The sequence below is a fragment of the Telmatherina bonti genome (genome assembly GCF_933228915.1).
Source record: "Telmatherina bonti genome assembly, chromosome: 21".
NCBI lineage: Eukaryota > Metazoa > Chordata > Actinopteri > Atheriniformes > Telmatherinidae > Telmatherina > Telmatherina bonti.
Genome location: NC_136630.1, coordinates 10,935,191 through 10,957,731, shown reverse-complemented (window position 1 = coordinate 10,957,731; position 22,541 = coordinate 10,935,191). Strand labels below are relative to the sequence as shown.

Genomic DNA, 22,541 nt, shown 5'->3' with positions numbered 1-22,541 from the left:
TCACTAGGTCTGCTTATTATGAGCAAGTTCTTTTTTTTTTTTTTTTTTTTAAGTCTCTCAATGAGGCCTTTTGCTGAAAGCTCAGACAAAACCAGCATATTTTACTACAGAAATGGAAAGCTGCAGTAAAAAAGAAACTGGCTAAAGCGCTGGGCGCTTGTAAGGTGATGTAATGTAACTGGAGAATTCCCTGTAACACATAAATAGAGACGTGAATTGCATCTATCTACCTGCAGCTCGTGTAAACGCTAATCAGAACATCGTCTTAGATTAATGTCAGGTATGATATTGCTGCACAGTTTAATGAATGAACAGAATTTCCAGTTCATTTATGGTTCCTGGTTGTTCATTGATGGTTCATTGCTCTACTGGTTAACGTGTGTCTTTTTTGTTTTATAGCTTTCCGTGGCATCTTAAGCAACCCCACAAAGGCAGTCAGAGACACTCTAGTCTCCCAGTGTGCTCAGATTCTGGCATGTTACAGGAAAAACTGTGCGAGTCCTTCATCTGCTGGTCAGGTATGATAAATACTTGCTTGTATTTAACCTGAACATTATCAATTCTGCAAAAATTACTTGCAGTTGACAAAAAAAGTGAATTCATATCCAGATTTTCTGCATTTATCACATAATTTTGTATCAGTTTATGACAAAGAAATGAAGCTCAATTAATTTGGCAACAATGAACTTTAATTTACTACTCCTGTTTTTATTGATAGTCTCTTAATAACAGAGTCACAGGTCAGATGTAGTTGGCAAATTCTGTTTTATTCATATGTGCGGTTGGGTTTTTGCATCCCTTCATGAGTAACTTTGTGCTTGCAGCTGATTCTGCCAGAATGCATGAAGCTGCTCCCCGTTTATCTGAACTGTGTGCTGAAGAGCGACGTGCTGCTGCCGGGAGCCGACGTCTCGCTGGACGACAGGGCTTACCTCAGACAGCTGATCAGCTGCATGGACGTAGCAGAGACCCACGTCTTTTTCTACCCCCGCCTGCTGCCACTGGTGAGACCACAGAGACTTCTTCATATAAAGGCTTTAAGAAACGCAGCAGTACCATTAATTTACAGTAGGGGTGGGTCGAGATTTAAAAAATTGATCGAAATAATGACAGATTTTGGTGATTTTGGTGAATTATTAACTCACGGGTATTAATGTTGTAATCTCAGGCTCTATTAATGTCTGGAAAAATAATTCCTTTATGTGCAAAAAATGTTAAATGGTGCAAAGGGACATTTGCATTTTTGGTCTGTTCAGTTTTGGTCATGATATTTCTAACAGCTCTGGTCTACAACACGTTCCAGTACCTCTAAGTTGACTCCTCATTAATTGACATTAATACCTAACAGTAAATCAGACTGTTGCAGCTTCAGGCTGGTCACAGAGGTGATCACCACCTGCTCTGACTGCAGCTTGAAGCTGGATGCTGCAGGATCACCAAGCTGCTTCTGCTAATGTGTCCAGAGTGGGTCCTGGAGGGCCGCTGTCCTACAGGTTTTCCATGTGTCTCTGTTCCAACACACCTGACTTCCATCAAATGGATCCGTCAGCCAAAGTAGTTCTGCACAATGACTGATTTGATTGAGTCAGGTGTGTTGGAGCAGGGATACATGGAAAACCTGCAGGATTGTGGTCCCCCTGTTTGTGTGTGTGTTCTTCTGAGCAGAAGAAGGGCTTCTGCAGTAGCCGAACTAAACCATTCCTGTTTTCACGTTACCAAAAGTGTTGAATAACACATAAACAAGTCGCTAGAGTTGTTGATTGATGTTTTTTCTTTAGAGTTGCTGAAATGGCAAAATGTGGAGGTCTATGTGTGCATCAGTGTAATCGGTGTACCAAGAAATTATGCAATGACAAATGTTCCGCCATTAAATGCTATAATTGTTTTTATTGTGTTGATTTTTCTGTAATTAATTGTGATTAATGCGTTAAACCCCCACCCCTTATTTATTTTATGATAAAGATCTGTTCATTAAGCCTTTAATCCTGAAGCATAAAAATATTGCAGAGTAAAGTAGAAGGATTAAGGCACTAAGAAACGTTGGAGCAATTGTTTTCAGTTCATCTCTACTGTAGCGGAATATGCCTCTACTAATTCTTAATTTATTAATTACCTCGGAGCACCACTCATCACTTTTAATTAACCTAAGATTCAGGCGGATGAGACACCTGAAATAAACTCAATTCAATAAACACAGTCGCAATTTAAAGGAGTAAATTCTAAGAACAAATGAACCAGAAATTGTGCATTCAGAAATTATGACAAGAACGGATGAATTGATTACATATTTATTGACAACAATGATAAACAACACAGTAGAGGAAACCAAACAGTTAAATAGAGGTTAATAATGGAATGGGTTAATGGATATGTCTGCATGGGTTTTCAATTCTGACATTAATAAGGAACGCTGAAATTAATTAAATGAGATGGAGCAGGAAGAAACTGGTTGGAATTAAGCAAATAAATCGGGATGATTATCTCACTTAAATCTTTGATAAGAACGTGTTCAATAATTTTACATTTGGATAAGAATTCAAATTTAATTATTTAGTTAGAATTTGATGTACTGGTTTGGGACATCACAAATGTCAGAGCGCTATCAGATCCTACTTGGACGCTGGATGTCCGGAGTGTGGGTCGAAGCGGGTGGTTGGTCCCCTATTCGGCGCGTTTCCGGGGGATTGGATCCCTGGAACGTCAGGAAGGGTAGGTCTATGCAGCTTCTCTGGGCTTCTGGGTCCGTTCAGCGGAGTTCCAGAGCGGCGTGATGATGATCCAGATTGTCCCAAAAATAGATAGTTCCAGATTTCACGTGTAAAGACGCAGGGGAGAAAGTTGGAGCTACGGTTCTAGTTAATTACTGATCTCGGGAAAAATGACTGGTTACGAATAAACACTTCTTGTACTTTCTCCCGTTCGGAAGAACGGAAAGGTAAAAGCTTATAACGAAATAAAACTAAAAAGAAAAAGAAGCTGAGCGAAAAAGAAAAAAAGCTAAAAAGAAGACAAACGCTGAAAAAGGGAAAAAGCTGAGAAACGAAAAAGAAGAAAAAAGGCTGAGAAAGTCAGGCTTCAAGTCTTTTTAAACAGACCCGCCTTTCGAGCTTCCAGCCAATCATGAGTTTCTTCTGTCAGAGGCTGACCGACCTTATCCAATCAGGTCAGCTCTAGTTCCTTCCCTCTACATCTTATTAATGTGACCATGATGCTCAAATTCTTTACTTTGTTTGACTCCAATACACATCAAATCACATTCTTAAGAGTTATGCAGACTCCTCGTTTGCTGGGAAGAAAAGCATTAACTTATTTACTTTCACACATGAAAAGATTGGCTACATGTATTTTTATTAAAGGTGGATTAATTAATTGTCACGACTCTTCATCGGGCAGTAAGTCCTAAAAAAGGAAACTCACATTTTATTCATTCACATTAGTAGCTTAAGAGAGGTCTGGAGCTTGGAAAACATAATCAACAATTATTTAATGCAGTGTTTATGATTAATATGCGTGTGTGATCAGTTCAAAGAATTAAATCACATATCAAGATAAAATAATGAAAAAGAAGAAATTCAATCAAAACAATTAACCACAGTCATTTAGACTAAATTAAATCGGTTAGACAAACTTGTAAAATAAGATCAATGAGGTTAAGCATCTAAAGTTTCCTTTAATTGGGGGAAGAAGTTTGAATTTCTTTCCAGTCTCCTCCTCAGGCAAGGGAGGGGTTGTTCTGGCGCCATGAAGTCTGGTACTTTGATGAAAGGTGTCATTTTTGACAAGAACCAGGGTTTGGTCAGATGCGACTCTCGGCATCCCCCGACCTGCAACTATAAATTGCGTTAGATGTTCCACTTAAGAACCTCCCTTTGTTGATGCAGCTGCATTCTGTAGAGAAGGGAGAGTGTGTAAATCTCTGAGTGTCGTCCTCCTTTGGGTCAAATGGTCACCCTTCTCGTCCTGTGTGGACCAGTCTTACTGCAGAGAAAGAGAGATGACAACTATTGTTTAATCCAGTTCAAATGTCTTTTAATCCTGGAAGGCCAAGATCATTACACTACGACGACATGTCTGGATTTAATAACTTTGAGTTTTTCCGCTTGTCTTGTCAGATGAAGCTGGAAAGTGGGTCGTTGCCGGTGGCGGTGAGGGACTCAGAGGAGAGGTTGTCAAAAGGCGGCGTTTACCTCCTGGAGACGGGTCTCCACCTGTTCCTGTGGGTGGGAGCCAGCGTCCAGCAGGAGCTGCTCCTCAACATCTTCGGCACTCCGAGCTTCGGGCAGATCGACTCGAACATGGTGAGAGCGAACAGATGTGTGGGTTTTTTTTTTGCTTCTACACTGGACAGCAGCAGACTGGTTTTATACTGGATTTAGTTTGGGAGAGGAAGAAATTCTTACTGCGGTAATTTAAGATATAAAACAGTTTAGTTTCAATCCAACAATGTCTTAAAGAACATCCATAACTTATTATGAGAAGACGGATATTTTGTCTGCTGGGCTGCTGGAGGTAAAAAATACTGGTTTGCCATTGTTTTACTGGTCCGTATGGCTCTGTCGTGCACTACTGTGATGTTTTCTGATACATGTGTGTTTTCCAGTGGCAGGAAAGGTGTAAAGCAACCCTGGTCCTCAAGGCCCAGTTTTCCTAGTGTCCCTGCTTGAACACACCAGACTCAGACGGCTCTGCATATGTCTGCTAAATACACATTGATTTGAATCAGGTGTGTTGCAGCCGGGACACTTGGAAAACCTGCAGGACACTGGACCTGGAGGACCTGGATTGAGGATACTTGGTGTAAAACACACATCAAACCTTCACACAGAGATGTTGAGCATGGCACTTTTATATTCAAAACATTTCTTCTTTTTTTAATGGAGGATTTTATTTTCTGACTGATAAATTTATGTTATTCATTCAACTTCTAATAAAATTATGATTTTTTTTTTTTTGTCAAGTTATTTTATCTTATTTTAATTGAATTCAATTCAACTTTATTTGTATAGCTCCACTTCACAACAATGTTGTCACAGGGCACTTTACATACACATCATTTCAAGCCAATTCAAACATGTCCTATAATAGAAACCAACTGATTGCATTTTAGTAACAGCAGTGTTGCTGACGTGAACGTTGATTTGTGTTTCAGACAAGTCTGCCAGTTCTGGACAACCCATTCTCCCAGAGACTCCGAGAAATCGTCGACTCCTTCAGAGCACAGCGGTCCCGATACATGAAGGTATGAAAAATGTCTTGTCTTGACATAGTGCAGCGCAACCGTTTGTGTAAATGCTGATGTACTGGAAAGGTGCAGCTTCACGACTGCGTTGCATTTGTTGTCATGGTAGTAAAACAGGAGGCGTTTATTAAAACAATAAGTGTTTATTGTAAAATATGTTTCTGGTTTTGTAGGACTAAAAATGCACATCCACATATTGGACCAAATAATCAGACAAAATCCAGGTTTATAGACAAATTCAGGACTTTGATGTTGAAAGATTCTTTCATTCTTTTTACACGTCTGAGATCCAGATCTGTCGAAGCATTTCCGCTTCGTTAAACGTGGTGTTTTAAGATGTGATGCTAAAGCCCGCTTGCCTTCGTCTCTCCTCTGGTTCGCAGCTGATGGTGGTTAAACAGGAAGACAGAGCCGAGCTGATATTCAAGCACTTCTTAGTGGAGGACAAGAGCGCCAGCGGGGGAGCGTCATACGTGGACTTCTTGTGTCATATGCACAAGGAGATCCGCCAGCTTCTGAGCTAGGCCTCGTTTACTCCCCCTTCACCTCCGATCCCCACCACAGACACACCTCCACTTGCTCCTGGCCACCTTTCACCTTCCCATGTGAAAGGAAGCGCTTTGTCTCCCCTTCTTTCTTTCCTTCTATTTTTTTTTTTTTTTTTTTTTTTAAATTTCAATAGCCTAATAAACTAAACTCTCCTTGCTGTCCGTCAGCTGAGCACCAGAAAGCAGCTGGCAGATCACATCATGTGTGATGGCGTGTGAGAAAAACAAGTTGAGGATGTGATGTTAGCAAAGGTTTACTCTGCCTCTGATCTACCGCTCCCACACAGCAGGAGCAGAATAACTGACGAGGGAGGGTAATGTATATACACAATTGAACAATAATGTATGCAACAGACTGAGAGAGGAGGAGGAGGAGGTGGCTGGGGTTAACTGTAGTTGCTGTACTGTCTGTAATATTAGCACTGAAAGGCTTTTTCGGGAGGTGCATAAGTGACTCTAATAGCAAACACTTTTTTATATGATTGAATCCCAATACAGTGATGGACATCTATGTATGAGAATGGAATTAAATAAATGCTGTTCTATCTGTCTCTTATCCACTTTAATCATGGCCTTAGTACCTGCTCCCCATGCTGCTCCCATCTCGTGTGTGTGTGTGTGTGTGTGTGTGTGTGTGTGTGTGTGTGTGTGTGTGTGTGTGTGTGTGTGTGTGTGTGTGTGTGTGTGTGTGTGTGTGTGTGTGTGTGTGTGTGCGCGCGCGCGCGCGCGATTAGCCCAGTTATGTTTCTTTTTAATCTCCTGCTGTGTTTCGAGGTGTGAAGTCCAACTCAAACTTTTAACTACAGAAAGCATTTACGAAAGACTTTTAAAAGAAATTAATGTGGTTCTACTGGAAATGAGGCTGCACGGTACGGATGAGTAATCACACGTTCAGATCCAGTAAATCCCTTTTTTTTTTTTTTAATGTTGCAAACATCTGGCTCCGTTTGGACTTGGATGATACAGAAATTCTTTTCAGAGGAGAAAAATCTGGGAGCTTTTCTTTTCAGCACGGCAGTGATGGGACTCCTCTGATGGTGGGTGACGTGTTGTGCTGCAGCCTTTATGTTCAACGGGGAGAGAAACAAGTACAGAATGACTGCAGATGGGTAAACGCCAGCTTGCGTTCGGGAGTTCTGAGATGAAGAGTCGATAAAGGTGTTCAGTGTGTAAATAGAATATATAATCTGTACAGAATTAATAGAAAATAACAATTTTAAAGACTTGCCAGAGCAGCTGTGGTCTGTTGGTGGGTTTCTGTCACAAATAGCCATAATATAAAATCATGGCTTTTACGAAAGAGAGGAAGACGGGCTTTTTGGTGTGTGTGTGTGTGTGTGTGTGTGTGTGTGTGTGTGTGTGTGTGTGTGTGTGTGTGTGTGTGTGTGTGTGTGTGTGTGTGTGTGTGTGAGAAAGTGGGGTCGGTCCTGGTGAATTTCTCACGGGGGAACAGAGGGATCAGCCAACACACATACTACTGTTGAGATAAACTCAGTCTTCATTTATCACTTTCTGTTCCTTTTTTCTTTTTTTTAAATGTGACTGTTTGGTGTGTGTGTGTAGCCCCCTGTTCCGTCTTTATATGTTCACTGATTCTGATTGACCCACCGTTTTGACTGTAATCTCATTTTTTATTCCTTTGACTTTTTTTGTTTCATTGCCTATTGGGACTGCTAATAAAAATGATTGTTTGAAGTGAACCTTTGAATCTATCTGGTCTCTTTATATTTGTCTTTATTGCAGAAAACCAGACTGTCATGTACAGGTTTAGTGTCCTGCACACACCACCGATAGGATTGTCTGTCTTGCTGTGGTTAAAGAGGAAACACAACACTAAACTGAGTCATTAGTTTATGAATGTGTGAGTTTATGTTAACATTCAATCATTTAGCAGATAAAGGTGCACAAACGACATTCCAGCTTCAGGCAAAGCTATTTTATTTGTTTAGAACATTTTATGTACAAGCAAACTCAAAGTGCTTCACATTAAGCAATAAAGCAAAGTGCATAAGAAACATTAAAAATAAGAATTACAAAGAAATGAAAACAATCTGTCCATTTCAACAATTGCACTTAGCACGGATGGAAATAAATATATAAAATATAATAAATATCTGTTTATCTGACATGATGCTGTAAAAAAAAAAAAAAAATGTTAATAAATAAATGATATGCATTAAAAAAAAGACCGTAGAGTAGTGTCCAGCACCTCACATCAGATAAACAGGCCTAGGCTCAGACCAAGTGGCAATTTTAAAGTCTACACAGGGTAGGTGTCGTATACAGACTTAAGTATTTGAAATAAAACGGAAATTGTCGGCAATAAAAAGTAAAAATATGACAACATTCATTGTTCTCATTTGATCTGATTAATCATGAACTGGATTTGTCAAAATGTAATTCATTCATTATCCTAACCACTTAGTCCAATGGAGGGTCACGGGGAAGCTGGAGCCTATCCCAGAAGTCTCTGGGCAAAAGGCAGGGTACACCCTGGACAGCTCACCAGTCCATCGCAGGGCCACACAGAGACAAACAACTACTCACACTCATTCCTATGGGCAATTTAGAGGAACCAATTAACCTAACATCTTTGGACAGCAGAAGGAACCTGGAGTACCTGGAGAGAACACAGGGAGAACATGCAAACTCCACTGACCAAACCTCACCCCAGCTGAGGATCAAACCAGTGACCCTCTTGCTGTGAGGTCACAGTGCTAACCACCATGCCACTGTGCAGCCTGTAAAACTGTAAGTAATAACTTATGTCATGTTTTCTCTTGCCATTTCAGTTTGAGTAACAGTATTTAATTTGAAACTCTTTAAAGTGGAACTATTATGTGCATTTCAGGCTAATTTATTTTTATTTCTGAGACCAGAAGGGCTGGGATTGATCGAGTTATTGTCACAAATCGCTTTATTTACTTCAGACCGACCCTCTCCGTAGGCTGTCAGATCAGCCTGTGGGCAAAACGAGTGGATCGAGACTCTTCCGCATTAAGCCCCGCCTCCCGCCACCGCGCTACATCGGGAGCGCGCACCGCACCTGCTTTCGCCGTCATTGTAACATCTCATAAACAGAAGGATTAGGCTAATATGAACTCAAAAAAAATAAAAAAAAATACAATGTCAACACATAGCATACAGCCCTATATGTTGAAACCTGAATCAGACCCTGAAAACGAAGTGGAAAACAGCAACCCACAGCAACGAATGCAGCAGGATGTCTCTCTTTGGTAAACTCACCAGCCATCATTGGAAATAACTTTATCTGACGTTTTCCACCCGCCTGATGTATTTGTACATGCCCTTGTTCACCAGTAGAAGGTAACCAGTCACCGAACCTTATCCCCCGGGACGTCACAAGGATTTCCAAGTAGAAAAAACTCTCTAAAACGACGCGTTTTTCGTCGCCATGGAAACCGAACGGAGAGCGGGCTGGAACTCAAACTCAAACTCAAACATGTGTTTAGGTGATAAACAGTGCCGTTCACATGTCTGATGAGGATTCAACGCTGTAGCACTGTAGAAAGCTCAGAAAACTCCAAATACCATAATAGCACCCCTTTAATTGTTTGGGCTCGGCTCATTTTCGCCCAATCCCATCCCAAACTGGTACTGGATCGTAAAAGAACTCGGCATCACACAATACCACTGTGGAGTCCACCCAACCAAGCTGAAACCCTGGATACAGAGGCTCAGAGAAGGTTGTATGGATAGTGTGGAGGGGTGTGAGTTTGCCAGAGGAGACGCTGAAGAAGGACAGCGTACCAGCTGGCCAGTCCAGGTAAACCCCTACTGTACTGGAAGTGGGTTTAGCGTTTACTGCTTTGCTCACACCTTTGTGTAAAATCCTGTAGTTAGTTTTAGTGCAGCTCAGAACCCAGGAGGACTCATTCCTGCCCATCCAGCACTCATCGCCTTCTCCCTTCCTGCACATCCCTCTGTAGGCCACTCCTATGCACACTCTTCCACTCCACTCTGTCTCCCAGTAGCAGCGCCCTACCAGTCCCTCCTCACACAGCACCTGCGTCCTGTAGTTAAACCTGTCTGGGTGATCAGGATATGACTGCTTAGTCCATCGTCTTGCTTTCCTGTTTCCCTCAGACAGAGAAATATCTCTCTGTGCTGTGTTTGCGTCCAGGGTCAGCTTGGTAGTGTCTGATCAATGAGATACGAATCAGAATCATACCTCAGAGAAAACAATAGTTGTATGATTTTAGAAGGAATAGGAGAAGCTGGTAAACAGTCGAAGCTTCAATAATCAGGTTACTCACATTTCTTTGGTCCAGGCTGGATCCAGAATTCATTACAATGCTCCATCCTAAAACCAAATGGGAGATGAGAAGGTGTCTGAAGTTTGTAAAGTTAAAAGAAATATGTTAGTGGCAGAACAAATGAACTCTGAGAGCTGGTTTGGAGCTTAGGGCTTGTTTTCTTTATAAACAATCATTTTTTAATATAAACAATCATTTTTAAAACTTGACATTCTTCTCTTCTATCCAGCTAAACAACCCAGCACCTCCTGGGGGATCCAGTTTGTCCCCAGACCAGAAGGAATTTATGATGTCTCTAATCAGTCCTGGGTCTGCCCGCCCCGAGGGTCTCTGGTCGCCTCTTACTGAGAGGAGACTGAATGGAGGGTCTCCTCTCAGTAAGAGTTGGCCAAAAGGCATTTCAATCAGATGTCTGGATCACTTCAGCTGATTCAGACATCTGAAAGCAAGAGATTTACCTTCTAATGATGCTTTTCTTGATCACAACAGCCTTAATTCCTCCAAATGAAGCCCCAGTTAGACGGTCCGTCTCACGCTCCGTCAGAATATAACTCATGACCAAGATCCCAAGTTACTTAAATTCCTCTGCCCGAGGCATGAACTGGTTCTCAAGCTGTAGCGAGCATCCATGGGTTGAGACCCAATGCCTCAAACTTGGAAGATCGGACTTCCAACCCGACCAACAATACCTACATGTCCAGATCTCATCTTCTCTTGCCACCCAGTTCACATTGCTCCTGACCTAAGTTTTCATCCCCACAGGTAGTGAGGCAACTTGGAGGTGGTAACTTATGGTCTTTTTGGAGTTATGGCCCATACTCAATGATTTAAATTTTCTGCATGAGCACACACATTTTTTAGATCTAAATAAACAGCATTGATCGTCTAATAACTGACTGATACAGCAATAAAGCTCAAACTGACCAGAGTTTTTCCAGACTGCAGCGTGGGTCCTCTGGCAGGGCCGTCAGAGCCGAGTTTCCTGGGTGATTGTAGCTCAGGACAAGCTCTTTCAGGCTAGCTGACCTCAACACAGAAGTTAACACATTGCAGCCTTCTTCTGTCACTCTGCAGAGCAACAAACTAAAAAAAAAAAAAAAGTATTTCAAGCAGTTGATCTTCACAAAAAAGACAATGATTAAGTTTGCATATTTGGAGAACTGAACTGAAGAGGACTTACATGAGTATCTCCAGTTTACAGTGAGGACTCTGAAGACCGGAGGACAACTTTCTGACTCCAGCATCCTGAAGGTCATTGTCGGTGAGATCCAGGAACGTCAGCTGGCCAGAAGCTGTACTGATGACTGATGCCAGGATGTCAGAGCTGTGCTCCGTCAGGCTGCAGCTTTTCAGTCTAAACAGAAAAACACAACGCTTAGCTGGAGATTCTTCCTCCTGGCCACTATGTGCCAGATTTACCAAATGTCCTGATTGGTGGACGGTACAGTGCACCCTTTAAAAGCAGGAGCATTTGGCCAGCCGCCCTCTTTTTTCCTCTCATCTCCTGTGGTGGCTGTTTGGTGTAGCTGGGTCTGTTTGGTGTGGTAATACTGAGACACCAAATCCCTGTGCAGGTAAAGTGCTCTATCATCCATTCTGTGTGCGTTTTGTGCACATTACTGACATGCTTGTTTCCTTCACACATTAAAACCAGCTGATTGGGTTGTGCACATTGGCTGCTCAGTTGGATGCAGCGTATACTGCTTTTTCGGTCCAGGTTGCTTTTATTTTGCCGTTTGTTCGACCCCAACTGATTATAGATTACAGTACGGGTAAGCCACTGCTTTTACAACTCTTCTCAGCAGGCTTTCTAGGGCCCACGCCAACGTGGAAATATCTGACCTCGGCGGCTCAGCCACCACCTTTGCTGGAGGACTGCTATTCTGGCTCTTTACGTGTTCTTGTCCCGCTGGTTGGGCCCATAACCTACTTGCTCCCAATCTGTCTGGGCGCATCCGTCAAACAGGTCACTGCATGGGTGGATAGAGGTTGCTTAATTGTTCTGGGCCCATAAAGAACATAAAGCATGCTCCTTTTTAATAAAATCTGTGTTTGACGTAATATTGCCTGTGTTGTGTATTTTTTTCTTTGCATGGTATATATTTTTGCATGTCTATTTTATTGTGTGGGTCCACTTTGTTGCCCTGTGAATGTTTTGTTTCTTCTTGTCAGGGGCCGGGGACTCACGGTGGCAGTCCCAACTCGGGTGGTGATGGTTGTCGTCACAGTCCCTCCTCAGTTGCTGTGATTTTGTGCGTGCATGTGTGAGTGAGACACGGTGATTGGTGTGCTAAACCCCTTTTATTATGATTGAGTAGAGGGTATTACTGCATAATAGGCCTCGACCTTGGCGTGATTCCTTTCCCTTCCCTTTCTTTGCTACAGTGGTAAAATGAATGTTCTTGTGGATCAAGTGTGTTTTTTTGTTTTTTTTAAAAATTATTTTAAACATTTTGTGGTAAATAAAAGTTGTACTTTTTTTTAAAACATCTAGACCCGTGGCATCCTTAGAACTTGTGGTTCCCATAGTTAATGGCTTTTGCCGTTTTCATAGTACACTTAACACAAACTGGTTTCCTATGGTTTGGTTTTGGAGAAACAGGATGAATATTCACCTTAGTGTCTTCAATGTGCTGTTAAGTCCAGCAGAGAGGTCCTTCAGTCCTGCATCTGTCAGGTTGTTGTTGCTCAGATCCAGTTCTCTAAGTTGGGATGAGCTGATGCCCTTTGACAGTATTTTACAGCAGGCCGCGGTGAGGTTGCATGCATTTAACCTGCAGCAGGAAAGGCAGCATCAGACAAGCACTGAATGCAATGAGACAACAAAATCCTCTCCTGTTTCCTCACTTCTGCATGGAGTATGAGAAGTAGATCAGAGCATTTGCTGCAATAAGTGTATAATTTCTGAAGTAAAGCACCTGGTTAACTGATTTTGTCCCCATGGGTCAACAAACCCTTTCAAAACTTTGGAAAGTAACAATGCAGGCTGGTAACAGGTGTTACAATGAACATCACAAAGTACAGCCACTGGATTGAGCACATATATGTGATTTTATGCACTGCAGCGCACACTTCACAATACTGCAGGGAAGGTACAAAGCTTAGTGAGGTTTTTTTTTTTTTTTTTCCTGTACAAAATCTTTTCATTTGAAGGGAAAATTAGAATCAGGTACTTCCTGTTTTATTTAAAGATTAGTGTCTGAACTTCACAAAAGTATCCATCCCTTTAATTCCCATCATTTGAATTGGTTTGGGGATGGATTTTAGAGTCCAGAAAATGGCCAGAAAAGTAAAATAGGACATATTAAAATTTCTGGTGCATCCACTTACAGAAGTCAGCAAGTGCTACAGAAGTATCTGGTTACGGGTGTTACTACCTAAGGAGAACCCTGAAAACCAAATTAGGTCATGCACATGATTTCAATGTACATACACCTGTTCTGAAAGGACCCAAAGTCTGAAACATCAAGATGAAAATAAAATGACTAAGGAGCTCTCAAAGGAACAAAGTTATAGAAAAGCTGCTGTGTCTATTCAGAGAAACTAGTCACAGAGCTGCGTTTTGGAAACGTGGCCAGAAAAACTAACCATAACACAGCTGCAGTTATTAAGCACTTTAAACACACAGGTACGAGCCACACTACCTGAATACTAAATAAAGGCCCTGCCTTCAATTGACTCCTTGAAATTCTACAAACTACTTTGACCAGCTACAGAGAAAATAAGTTTCCCGAGGATTCCTCAGGAGGAATCTGAAGCTGTCACTCTGATGATTGTACCCAGAATGATCACTTACTTTGCCACACGAGCTGTTTTCACAACAGGCAGCAGCCGTAGAAGACCCTCCTCTGACCTGGCGTAGTCGCTCAGTTCGAACTCAGTCAGCTCCTCTTCTGAGGTCAGTAACACAAAGACCAGAGTGGCCCACTGGCTCGGTGAAAGGCTGGCTTTGCTTCGGTTTTCTGAGCGTAAGAAGCTCTGAATCTCCTCTACAAGAGAGTCGTCATGTAGCTCATTCAGACAGTGAAAGAGGTTGAGGCACCGGTCTACAGATTTGCTGGATTTAATCTTCTTCTTTATGTATTTGATGATTTCATCTTTTGTCTTTTGGTGTGTTCTGTTTCTGGTCATGAGGTTTTTCAGCAGCGACTGATTGGACTCCAGAGACAGGCCCAAAAGGAAGCGCAGAAAGATGTCGAATTGCCCATTTTTACACCTCAAAGCCATTTTCACTGCGGCTTTGTAGAGGTTGAGCTCTGATGATTCTCTAAAAGGGAAGCATGAGGACCACTTTTCAATCAGGACGTTGATGTTTTCGTTGTTGAAAGTGAGGAAGACGTACAAGGCAGCAAAGAACTCGTGAACGGTCAGATGCACAAAGCAGAACATCTTCTCCTCACACAGGATCATCTCTTCACTGAAGATCTGGGTGTAGACTCCAGTGAACGTGGATGCCTGAGGGACATCAAGACCATTAGCTTTGAGGTCTTTCTCATAGAAAATCAAGTGGCCGTTTTTGAGTCCTTTGAAAGCCATCTTGCCAAGCGCCAGGAGGTTCTCTCTCACATAGTTAGCATTGGACATTTTTCTTGGCTCCCTCTCTTTCAGTTTCCCAACATACAAACACAAAAACTGGATGTACATTTGGGTGAGAGTCTTTGGAATGTCCTTACTGTCCTTCAGTTTCAGCTTCTCCTCAAGAACACTTGCTGCAATCCAGCAGAAGACTGGTATGTGGCACATGATGTGCAGAGTTCTGCAAGATTTCACGTGGGCGATAACTCGCTTTGCTAAGCTCTTATCAGCAATTTTCTTCATGAAGTATTCTTCTTTCTGAGGGTTGTTGAACCCTCGCACCTCTGTAATCAGGTCAACGTCTGTAAAAGGGATCTGACTGGAGGCAACGGGCCGAGATGTGATCCAAACAAGAGCCGAAGGAAGCAATCTTCCCTTGATGAGGTTGGTCAGAAGTACACGGATCCCTGTTCGCTCCGTCACATCTGACATTATTTCAGTTTCCTGGAAGTCCAAAGAGAGGCGACTCTCGTCTAGGCCATCCAGAATGAAAAGCATTTTCTTCTCATCATTCTTAAAGATTTCTGCGCCTTTTATTTCAGGGAAAAAGACACAGAGAAGCTCCACCAGGCTGCAAATTTTCTCCTTCATTGTATTCAGCTCCCGAAAAGACAGAGGAAATACGAACTCCAGATGTGTGTTTGCCTTCTCCTCCGCCCAGTCTAGAGTGAATTTACTGACCGATACAGTTTTTCCTATTCCAGCGATTCCTCTTGTCAGCACAGTTCTGATGCGGCGTTCTTGTCCAGGTAGAGGAGCAAAGAGGTCGTTGCAGTGGATGGATTTCTCCTGCTTCGAATGGATTTCAGATGCCATCTCAATCTGTGTCACTTCATGCTCTTTACTGACTTCGCCACGTCCTCCCTCGATGATGTAGAGCTCCGTGTAGATCTGATTGAGAGATATTTTATTGACATCTTTCACCGTCTCTTCTTGCCAGTGACTGAGCTTCCTCTTTTGAGCAGCTTTCAGTTTCTGTTGACATTCTGCCGACTTGTCATCTGAGGGAAACATCACATTGAAACATTATGAAGGTTTCTTTGGTATTTAACAACTTCATTCTTGTTCTAGAAGTGGGTTAAATAAAAGATTAGATTGCATGAAAGTCAGAAGCACTCACTTTGGGGCTGCACATTATCACTGTTGACTGTTTTGTATTGATTTGGGATTTCTTTTGATTTATCATTTGACTCTGTAAAAGAAGAAAATCAAAACAATCAAAACATCCTGAAGCTCATTTGGACTTTTGCTTTGTCACAATACATCCTAATAGGAAATTAAAGCCGCAAGCAGCTATAAAAGGCCAAGGTCCCTCCGGTGCCACTTCAGCTCATACAGGAAATGCAGCTTCTGTTAGCAACCACCTTGCCTCTGTCCTCTCATCCACATGTAGTCTTTATAACATACTAATCACTTCCGTCATCTTCAATGCAGTGTGTTATCACCTCTTGCTTGAAATGTGTCAATGTAGTAAAATTTGTGCTAAGGTTATTCAGGCTTCCTGTTTCTGAGGGTAGTGCTGTAGTTTGACAACATGTGGGCATGCAGATGAAGCACATTCACTGTGTGCAGAGTGGGTGTGGAAGGCATTCAGGTCAAACTTGGAAGAGCCAACAACACTGAGCATCAACTCCTCTGAGATAGTTTTTGATAACTTTTAATCACTCATCTTTAGATTGTTCAGATTATTTGTGAGATTATTACAGTAAACGCTGCAGGAAGCTTTATTTAAAAAGCAATGCAAAGTTGATGCAGAGATACACACTTTGATTATTTCCAGAATTTACTATCATAATGCTCAACTTTCAAGGCACCCAAAAAGAAGCTTATTATCATTGCCTTAAAGGTATTGCAGTTATTGATTAATATGGTTAAAAAAAAAAAAAAAAAACACCCTTTTACACTTTTATTTACCTTCCCTGTTTGTTAAACTGATGTTGATGTTTCCAACGGTGGAGTTCTTGGGGACAACTGCGACCAAAATACTTCTACTCTGAGCAAACAAGTTCAGTTGATCCACACCCTGTCCTGGGAGAGAAAACCATGTGTTTGTTAGAGTGATTGTGTAAATGTAAAGTTGATTCTTATATATGCAGCTTTATATTAAAACATTTTTATCTCAATATTTTGAGACCAATTTTGACCCCCAAAATAGAAACATCTTCACCTGGAGACTCTGTTTCTGCTTCATCAGCAGCAGCCTGCTGCATTTTCCTGTCATCTGATGGCTGAGATGACAGGCATCTGACATCTCAGCCTGTGGGTTTTGAGTATTTTATGTAAAATAATCACACAGATGGTCATGCAAACTACATAAAACAATACTATAATATTAACACTTCAACAGAGTAAAGAAACACTCACCTTCTTCAACGGGAACTGGAGCTGCTGTACGGCTTACGCACGGTGCATGTTGCCTGTCTCATCATGCAGTGATGAAAACAGGAAGTTCTTCATTCTTTTCTATGCAGATTTCCGTTACGTGAAGGTTGATTGAACAAACCACACTGTTTTCATTTGCAAAAACAAAAAACTCAAGAATGAATAGACCACTGTCACATGCTTGTTATGAAAACTGCCACATACTGAGAGATCTTGATCTTTTACTCAAGTAAAAGTACTTATACAACCATGTAAAAAATATTCCAACACAAGTAAAGAAGAAGCATTTAAAGGTAACAATTTTATATAGAGCAAATTCAGAAAGATCTTAAAAGCTGCAAGATCTTGGTGTCGATTTACAGAGGGGCTTTTGAGGAAGCCTCATTTTGCACCACATTTTGCACCACATGTTCTACCCATCCACAAGCACACTGCATATATTAATGCATACTATCAAATACAGGGTAAATACCAACAACGTTCTGCTACTACAATATGCAGCTGATTCAATGAGAAGCATATAAAGTAATAACATTAAAATCATGCAAAGAATTTAAATGTAGCAACAGAGCAGACACACATGTAGTCTAACCATTCTACCTGATCATACACAGACCTTCAAGTACAGCAAATCATTTGAATAACACAGTTGAAAAACTGTAAATAAAGAACTGAAATAAACCACACAGCCACTTGTCATTGTTAGGGTTTTTCTTTCTTTCTCTTCTCGCTGCATGGTGGATCATAAGCAAAGCATCAGGACAGCAGTTTTGTCTTTAGCCTTCTCCTGGCATATTTAGCAGAACTGCATTCGTCTACGTTGGCTCTGTCCATCCGGTCTATCACCATTACTATCCAGATCTGCGCATGACACAACAGTGTGACATCAATAAGTGACAGATGCAATTTACAACAACTTACAAATTAAGGGTAAGAGTGTAATAGTAACATTCAGCATATAACAATTAACACCCCCACTCGTTCTTAGCTCTTCAAATTGCTCATGATCACAACAAAATAAAGTTTCCTTTTTTCATAGACAACTTGTCAACAGAGAGATTTTACACTTTCAAGTGCCAAACACATCTTAAGTAAATCTTTTCAGCTTTGACTCAGTAGTTGACTTTGTCATCACATCAGCTACCATTTGTTCTGTAGGACAATATTCCAGATTTATCTTGTCACTTTTTATAGTTTCCCTTATAAAGTAGTATTTGACGTCAATGTGCTTGCAATGCATTGATTTCTGGTGAAAACAATGGTCCCACTGTTATCATCACACACTTTTGTTTGAGGATACTGGTATCTGTCTATACCTCAGAGAAAGTGCTCCATACAAACACATTCTTATATAGCTGATGATGCTAAAGCTATGTATTGAGCTTCACACGTGGACAATGCTACCGTTGGTTGTTTTCTTGTCTTCCGTGAAATGAAAGAATTCCATCGCTCAGACTGACACAATATCCTGATGTGCTTTCTGTCTTATTTTGTGTTAAACAAAGTCATTGTTGTGCTGTACCTTTAAGGTATCTTATAACATGTTTCACTGTGTGTACCGTGTTGTTCAGTGGGCTCAAACTGCTGAGATATTTTGCTGACCACGAAACCTATAGCTGCTCAATCACAAGTGGGAAAGTATATTAAACTGCCCACTTCCTCTCTGTACCTTCTTGTATCTGTCAACTTGTCAACATTCTCTGTATATTCAAGTTTTGACTCACATGCAGTCTGCCTTTGCCCACAGTCACTGCATTTCAAACCTTTCCGGTAGTTTTTTCACATATGTTTCCTGTGACATTTAATTTTACTGTGTCTGATCCAAATCTTTCCCTTCGAAATGCTTTCACTTCCCCATGTCTGAACCTTTCTGGTAGCGTCTCTATTACAATCACATTATGATTTCCTTTTCATCTATTTTTTTCTTTTTAGTACACACAGTTGAGCAATGTCTTCGTACATTGCTAAAAAAAAAAATAATAAAGGGAACAATAAAGTAACACGTTGTAGATCTGAATGAATTAAATATTTTTCTTAAATACTTTGTTCTTTCCATAGTTGAATGTGCAGACAACAAAATCACACAAAAACTATCAATGAAAATCAAATGTATCAACCCATGGAGGTCTGGATTTGGAGTTCTACTCAAAATGAAAGTGGAAAAACACACTACAGCCTGATCCAACTTTGATGTAATGTCCTTTAAACAAGTCAAAATGAGGCTCAGTAGTGTGTGTGGCCTCCGCGTGCCTATATGACCTCCCTACAACACCTGGGCATGCTCCTGATGAGGCGGCGGATGTTCTCCTAGGGGATCTCCTCCCAGACCTGGACTAAAGCATCCGCCAACTCCTGGACAGTCTGTGGTGCAGCTTGGTGTTGGTGGATGGAGCGAGACATGATGTTCCAGATGAGCTCAATTGGATTCAGGTCTGGGGAACGGGCGGGCCAGTCCATAACATCAATGCCTTCATGTTGCAGGAACTGCTGACACACTCCAGCCACATGAAGTCTCGCATGGTCTCGCATTAGGAGGAACCCAGGGCCAACCGCACCAACATATGGTCCCACAAAGGGTCTGAGCATCTCATCTTGGTACCTAATGGCAGTCAGGCTGCCTCTGGCGAGCACATGGAAGGCTGTGCGGCCATCCAAAGAAATGCCACCCCACACCATTACTGACCCACTGTCAAACCAGCAGAACGTTCTCCACGGCGTCTCCAGACTCTGTCACGTCTGTCACATGTGCTCAGCATGAGCCTGCTTTCATCTGTGAAGAGCTCAGGGCGCCATTGGCGAATTTGCCAATCTTGGTGTTCTCTGGCAAATGCCAAACATCCAGCACGGTGTTGGGCTGTAAGTACAACCCCCACCTGTGGACGTCAGACCCTCATACCACCCTCATGGAGTCTGTTTCTGACTGTTTGAGCAGACAAATGCACATTTGTGGCCAGCCGGAGCTCATTTTGCAGGGCTCTGGCAGTGCTCCTCCTGTTCCTCCTTGCACAAAGAAGGAGGTAGCGGTCCTGCTGCTGGGTTATTGCCCTCCCACGGCCTCCTCCACATCTCCTGATGTACTGGCCTGTCTCCTGGTAGCCCCTCCATGCTCTGGACACTACGCTGACAGACACAACAAACCTTCTTGCCACAGCTCGCATTGATGTGCCATCCTGGATGAGCTGCACTACCTGAGCCACTTGTGTGGGTTGTAGACTCCGTCTCATGCTACCACTAGAGTGAAAGCACTGCCAGCATTCAAAAGTGACCAAAACATCAGCCAGAAAGCATCGGAACTGAGAAGTGGTCTGTGGTCACCACCTGCAGAACCACTCTTTTATTGGGTGTGTCTTCCCAATTGCCTATAATTTCCACCTGCTGTCTGTTCCATTTGCACAACAGCATGTGGAACTGATTGTCAATCAGTGTTGCTTCCTAAGTAGACAATTCCATTTCACAGAAGTGTGGTTGATTTGGAGTTACATTGTGTTGTTTAAATGTTCTCATTTATTTTTTTGAGCAGTGTATATTTATTCTGCTATATGATAAAAATTCTTATAAAGCAAGATAAAAAATATACATAAATATGCAAATTGTCAATGGGTCACCAGGACACAAAGACTCAAGGGGGCACAAAAAAAAAACTGTAATAAGAAAAATATATTATATAGAAAATTCCTAAAGCAAAGGACAGTAGAGGCAGAAGAAAATTTACAGCAGGTTTTGGAGAAGATTACAGAATAAATAACAAAACTAAAATTTGGTTTAACAGAAATAAATTATCATTAAACTTGAGCAAAACAAAGGTTATGTTGTTTGGAAGGAATAACAGAACACAGAAACACACATTGAACTGTTAATTGATGATACACAACTAGAAATAGTAAATTAAATAAAATTATTTGGTGTGATCCTGGATCATAAAATCTGCTAGAAACCTCATACAAGCCATGTCAGAGAAAAACTTGCAGAAAGCATTGCAATTATTGGCAAAATGACTCACATTGTTGACACTAAATCACTGTATATTCTATATTCCTCACTGATTTCACCGTATTTGTCATACTGTGTGGAGGTCTGGGGTTAGATCTACAAAAGCACTCTACAGCCGATATGCACATTTCATAAAAAAGCAATAAGGATCATTAACCAGGCAGGATTTAAAAAATACACAAAGCCACTTTTTATAAGCTCACATGCATTAAAATTCATGGATTTGGTTAAATTTAAAACAGTGCAAACAATGTACAAAGCAAGAAATAATTTACCATCTGAAGACATCCAGAGAAGGTTCACAGAAAGAGAAGGGAGTTATGATTTAAGGGGAAAGCTACAATTTAGAAATAAAAAAGTAATAACAAATATGAAAAGTTTGTGCATATCAGTGGGGTGACTTAGTGGAAGAATCTGGATGAAGAGTTAAAGCCAAGCATAAACATAAATATATTCAAAAAGAGGTACAAAAAATACATATTTGAAAAAGTACATGGGTGATGGATAAAATGGAAAAAAAAAAAAAAACCTAACATAGGGATCGAATGTAAAGTATGTTGTGATGTTGTTGAACCCTCGAAGAAAATGTAACTGCAAAACAATTCCCTCTCGAGCTCCTCTCTTTGATCTTTTCTTCAACCGGCGAGATGCCGGTCGAGGGGGTTCTCCTTTAATATTTTTTATAACCACTGAGAGTCTGGTTATGAAATTCTCATTTAATATTTTTTATAACCAGCGAGAGACTGGTTATGAAGTTTGAACTCTCAAGAACCTATCCCTAAGACTAGTTCTTTGAATTATTTTTAATATCCAATAAGAAACTGTTGCTGACGTTATTTTCCCATTAGTTATTTTATATAATATTATTAGACCGTAGTGAGAAACTGTTACTGAAACTAATTTTGCACTGGAGTTATTTTGAATCATTACTAGACCCTAGTAAGAAACTGTTATTGAAGCTAATTTCTTACTAGTTATTTTCACAAAAACCCCTTCAGAGAATCTTGCCGAAGCCTATCTTTTACTTAGAGGGGTGTGGATAACCTGTCACACTGATCCCCTATAAATAAGGTCCCAACTATTAGCCTAACTAAACAGTTCTTTGTACCCTCTGAGCTTAGTCTAGTTTTTTGCTGCCAAGGCTCAGAAGGTTATAGGAACAGCATAATAGTTCAAGACCTTATGCCTCTGCTGGCATCTGGGTAAAGGTGCTTACCTGAAGAGTTTGAAGACACCTTCCTGCGTTCTTGTCCTTAAACTGGAAGAATGAAGGAGCTAACTTTTTATTGTGAGGTTGAGGTTACAACTCAACTCTTACCCCTTTTATTGAAGTTTTTCAGGTTATAACAACGAGATTAATACAAACAAAGAATAATAAAGAAAATTTCCCTTAGGGTTTAACCCATACTACATTTTATTCCATTTACCTGTAAGAAAATATCTTCTTCATTCAGTGAAAGACTCTAAAATGTTATATTTCTTTATTCAGAATAGTCTCCATAGAGTTACAAACCCAGTGTAGGATATGTT

The 22,541-nt window shown here is 41.1% G+C and overlaps 2 protein-coding genes across 3 annotated transcripts in view; one reads left to right on the top strand and one right to left on the bottom strand.

Moving 5' to 3' along the window:
• The window catches only part of sec24c (SEC24 homolog C, COPII coat complex component), a 25,481-nt gene extending 18,005 nt beyond the window's left edge, over positions 1-7,476 (top strand). For both annotated transcript variants that reach the window (XM_079260490.1, XM_079260489.1), the window contains 5 exons: positions 400-518; positions 825-1,004; positions 4,113-4,298; positions 5,150-5,239; positions 5,623-7,476. In XM_079260490.1, the coding sequence (XP_079116616.1) occupies positions 400-518; positions 825-1,004; positions 4,113-4,298; positions 5,150-5,239; positions 5,623-5,763 (716 nt within the window). In that variant the 3' untranslated portion in view covers positions 5,764-7,476. The remainder of the gene's footprint in view (positions 1-399; positions 519-824; positions 1,005-4,112; positions 4,299-5,149; positions 5,240-5,622) is intronic.
• A 1,897-nt stretch (positions 7,477-9,373) lies between these two features.
• Positions 9,374-22,541, bottom strand: part of LOC306771869 (uncharacterized protein) — a gene marked incomplete at both ends in the record, with an annotated part of 28,232 nt that continues 15,064 nt past the window's right edge. The window contains 9 exons of the mRNA XM_079261191.1: positions 9,374-9,948; positions 10,065-10,111; positions 10,989-11,147; positions 11,245-11,418; positions 12,680-12,838; positions 13,861-15,640; positions 15,760-15,831; positions 16,554-16,667; positions 16,807-16,867. Of these exons, the coding sequence (XP_079117317.1) occupies positions 9,374-9,948; positions 10,065-10,111; positions 10,989-11,147; positions 11,245-11,418; positions 12,680-12,838; positions 13,861-15,640; positions 15,760-15,831; positions 16,554-16,667; positions 16,807-16,867 (3,141 nt within the window). The remainder of the gene's footprint in view (positions 9,949-10,064; positions 10,112-10,988; positions 11,148-11,244; positions 11,419-12,679; positions 12,839-13,860; positions 15,641-15,759; positions 15,832-16,553; positions 16,668-16,806; positions 16,868-22,541) is intronic.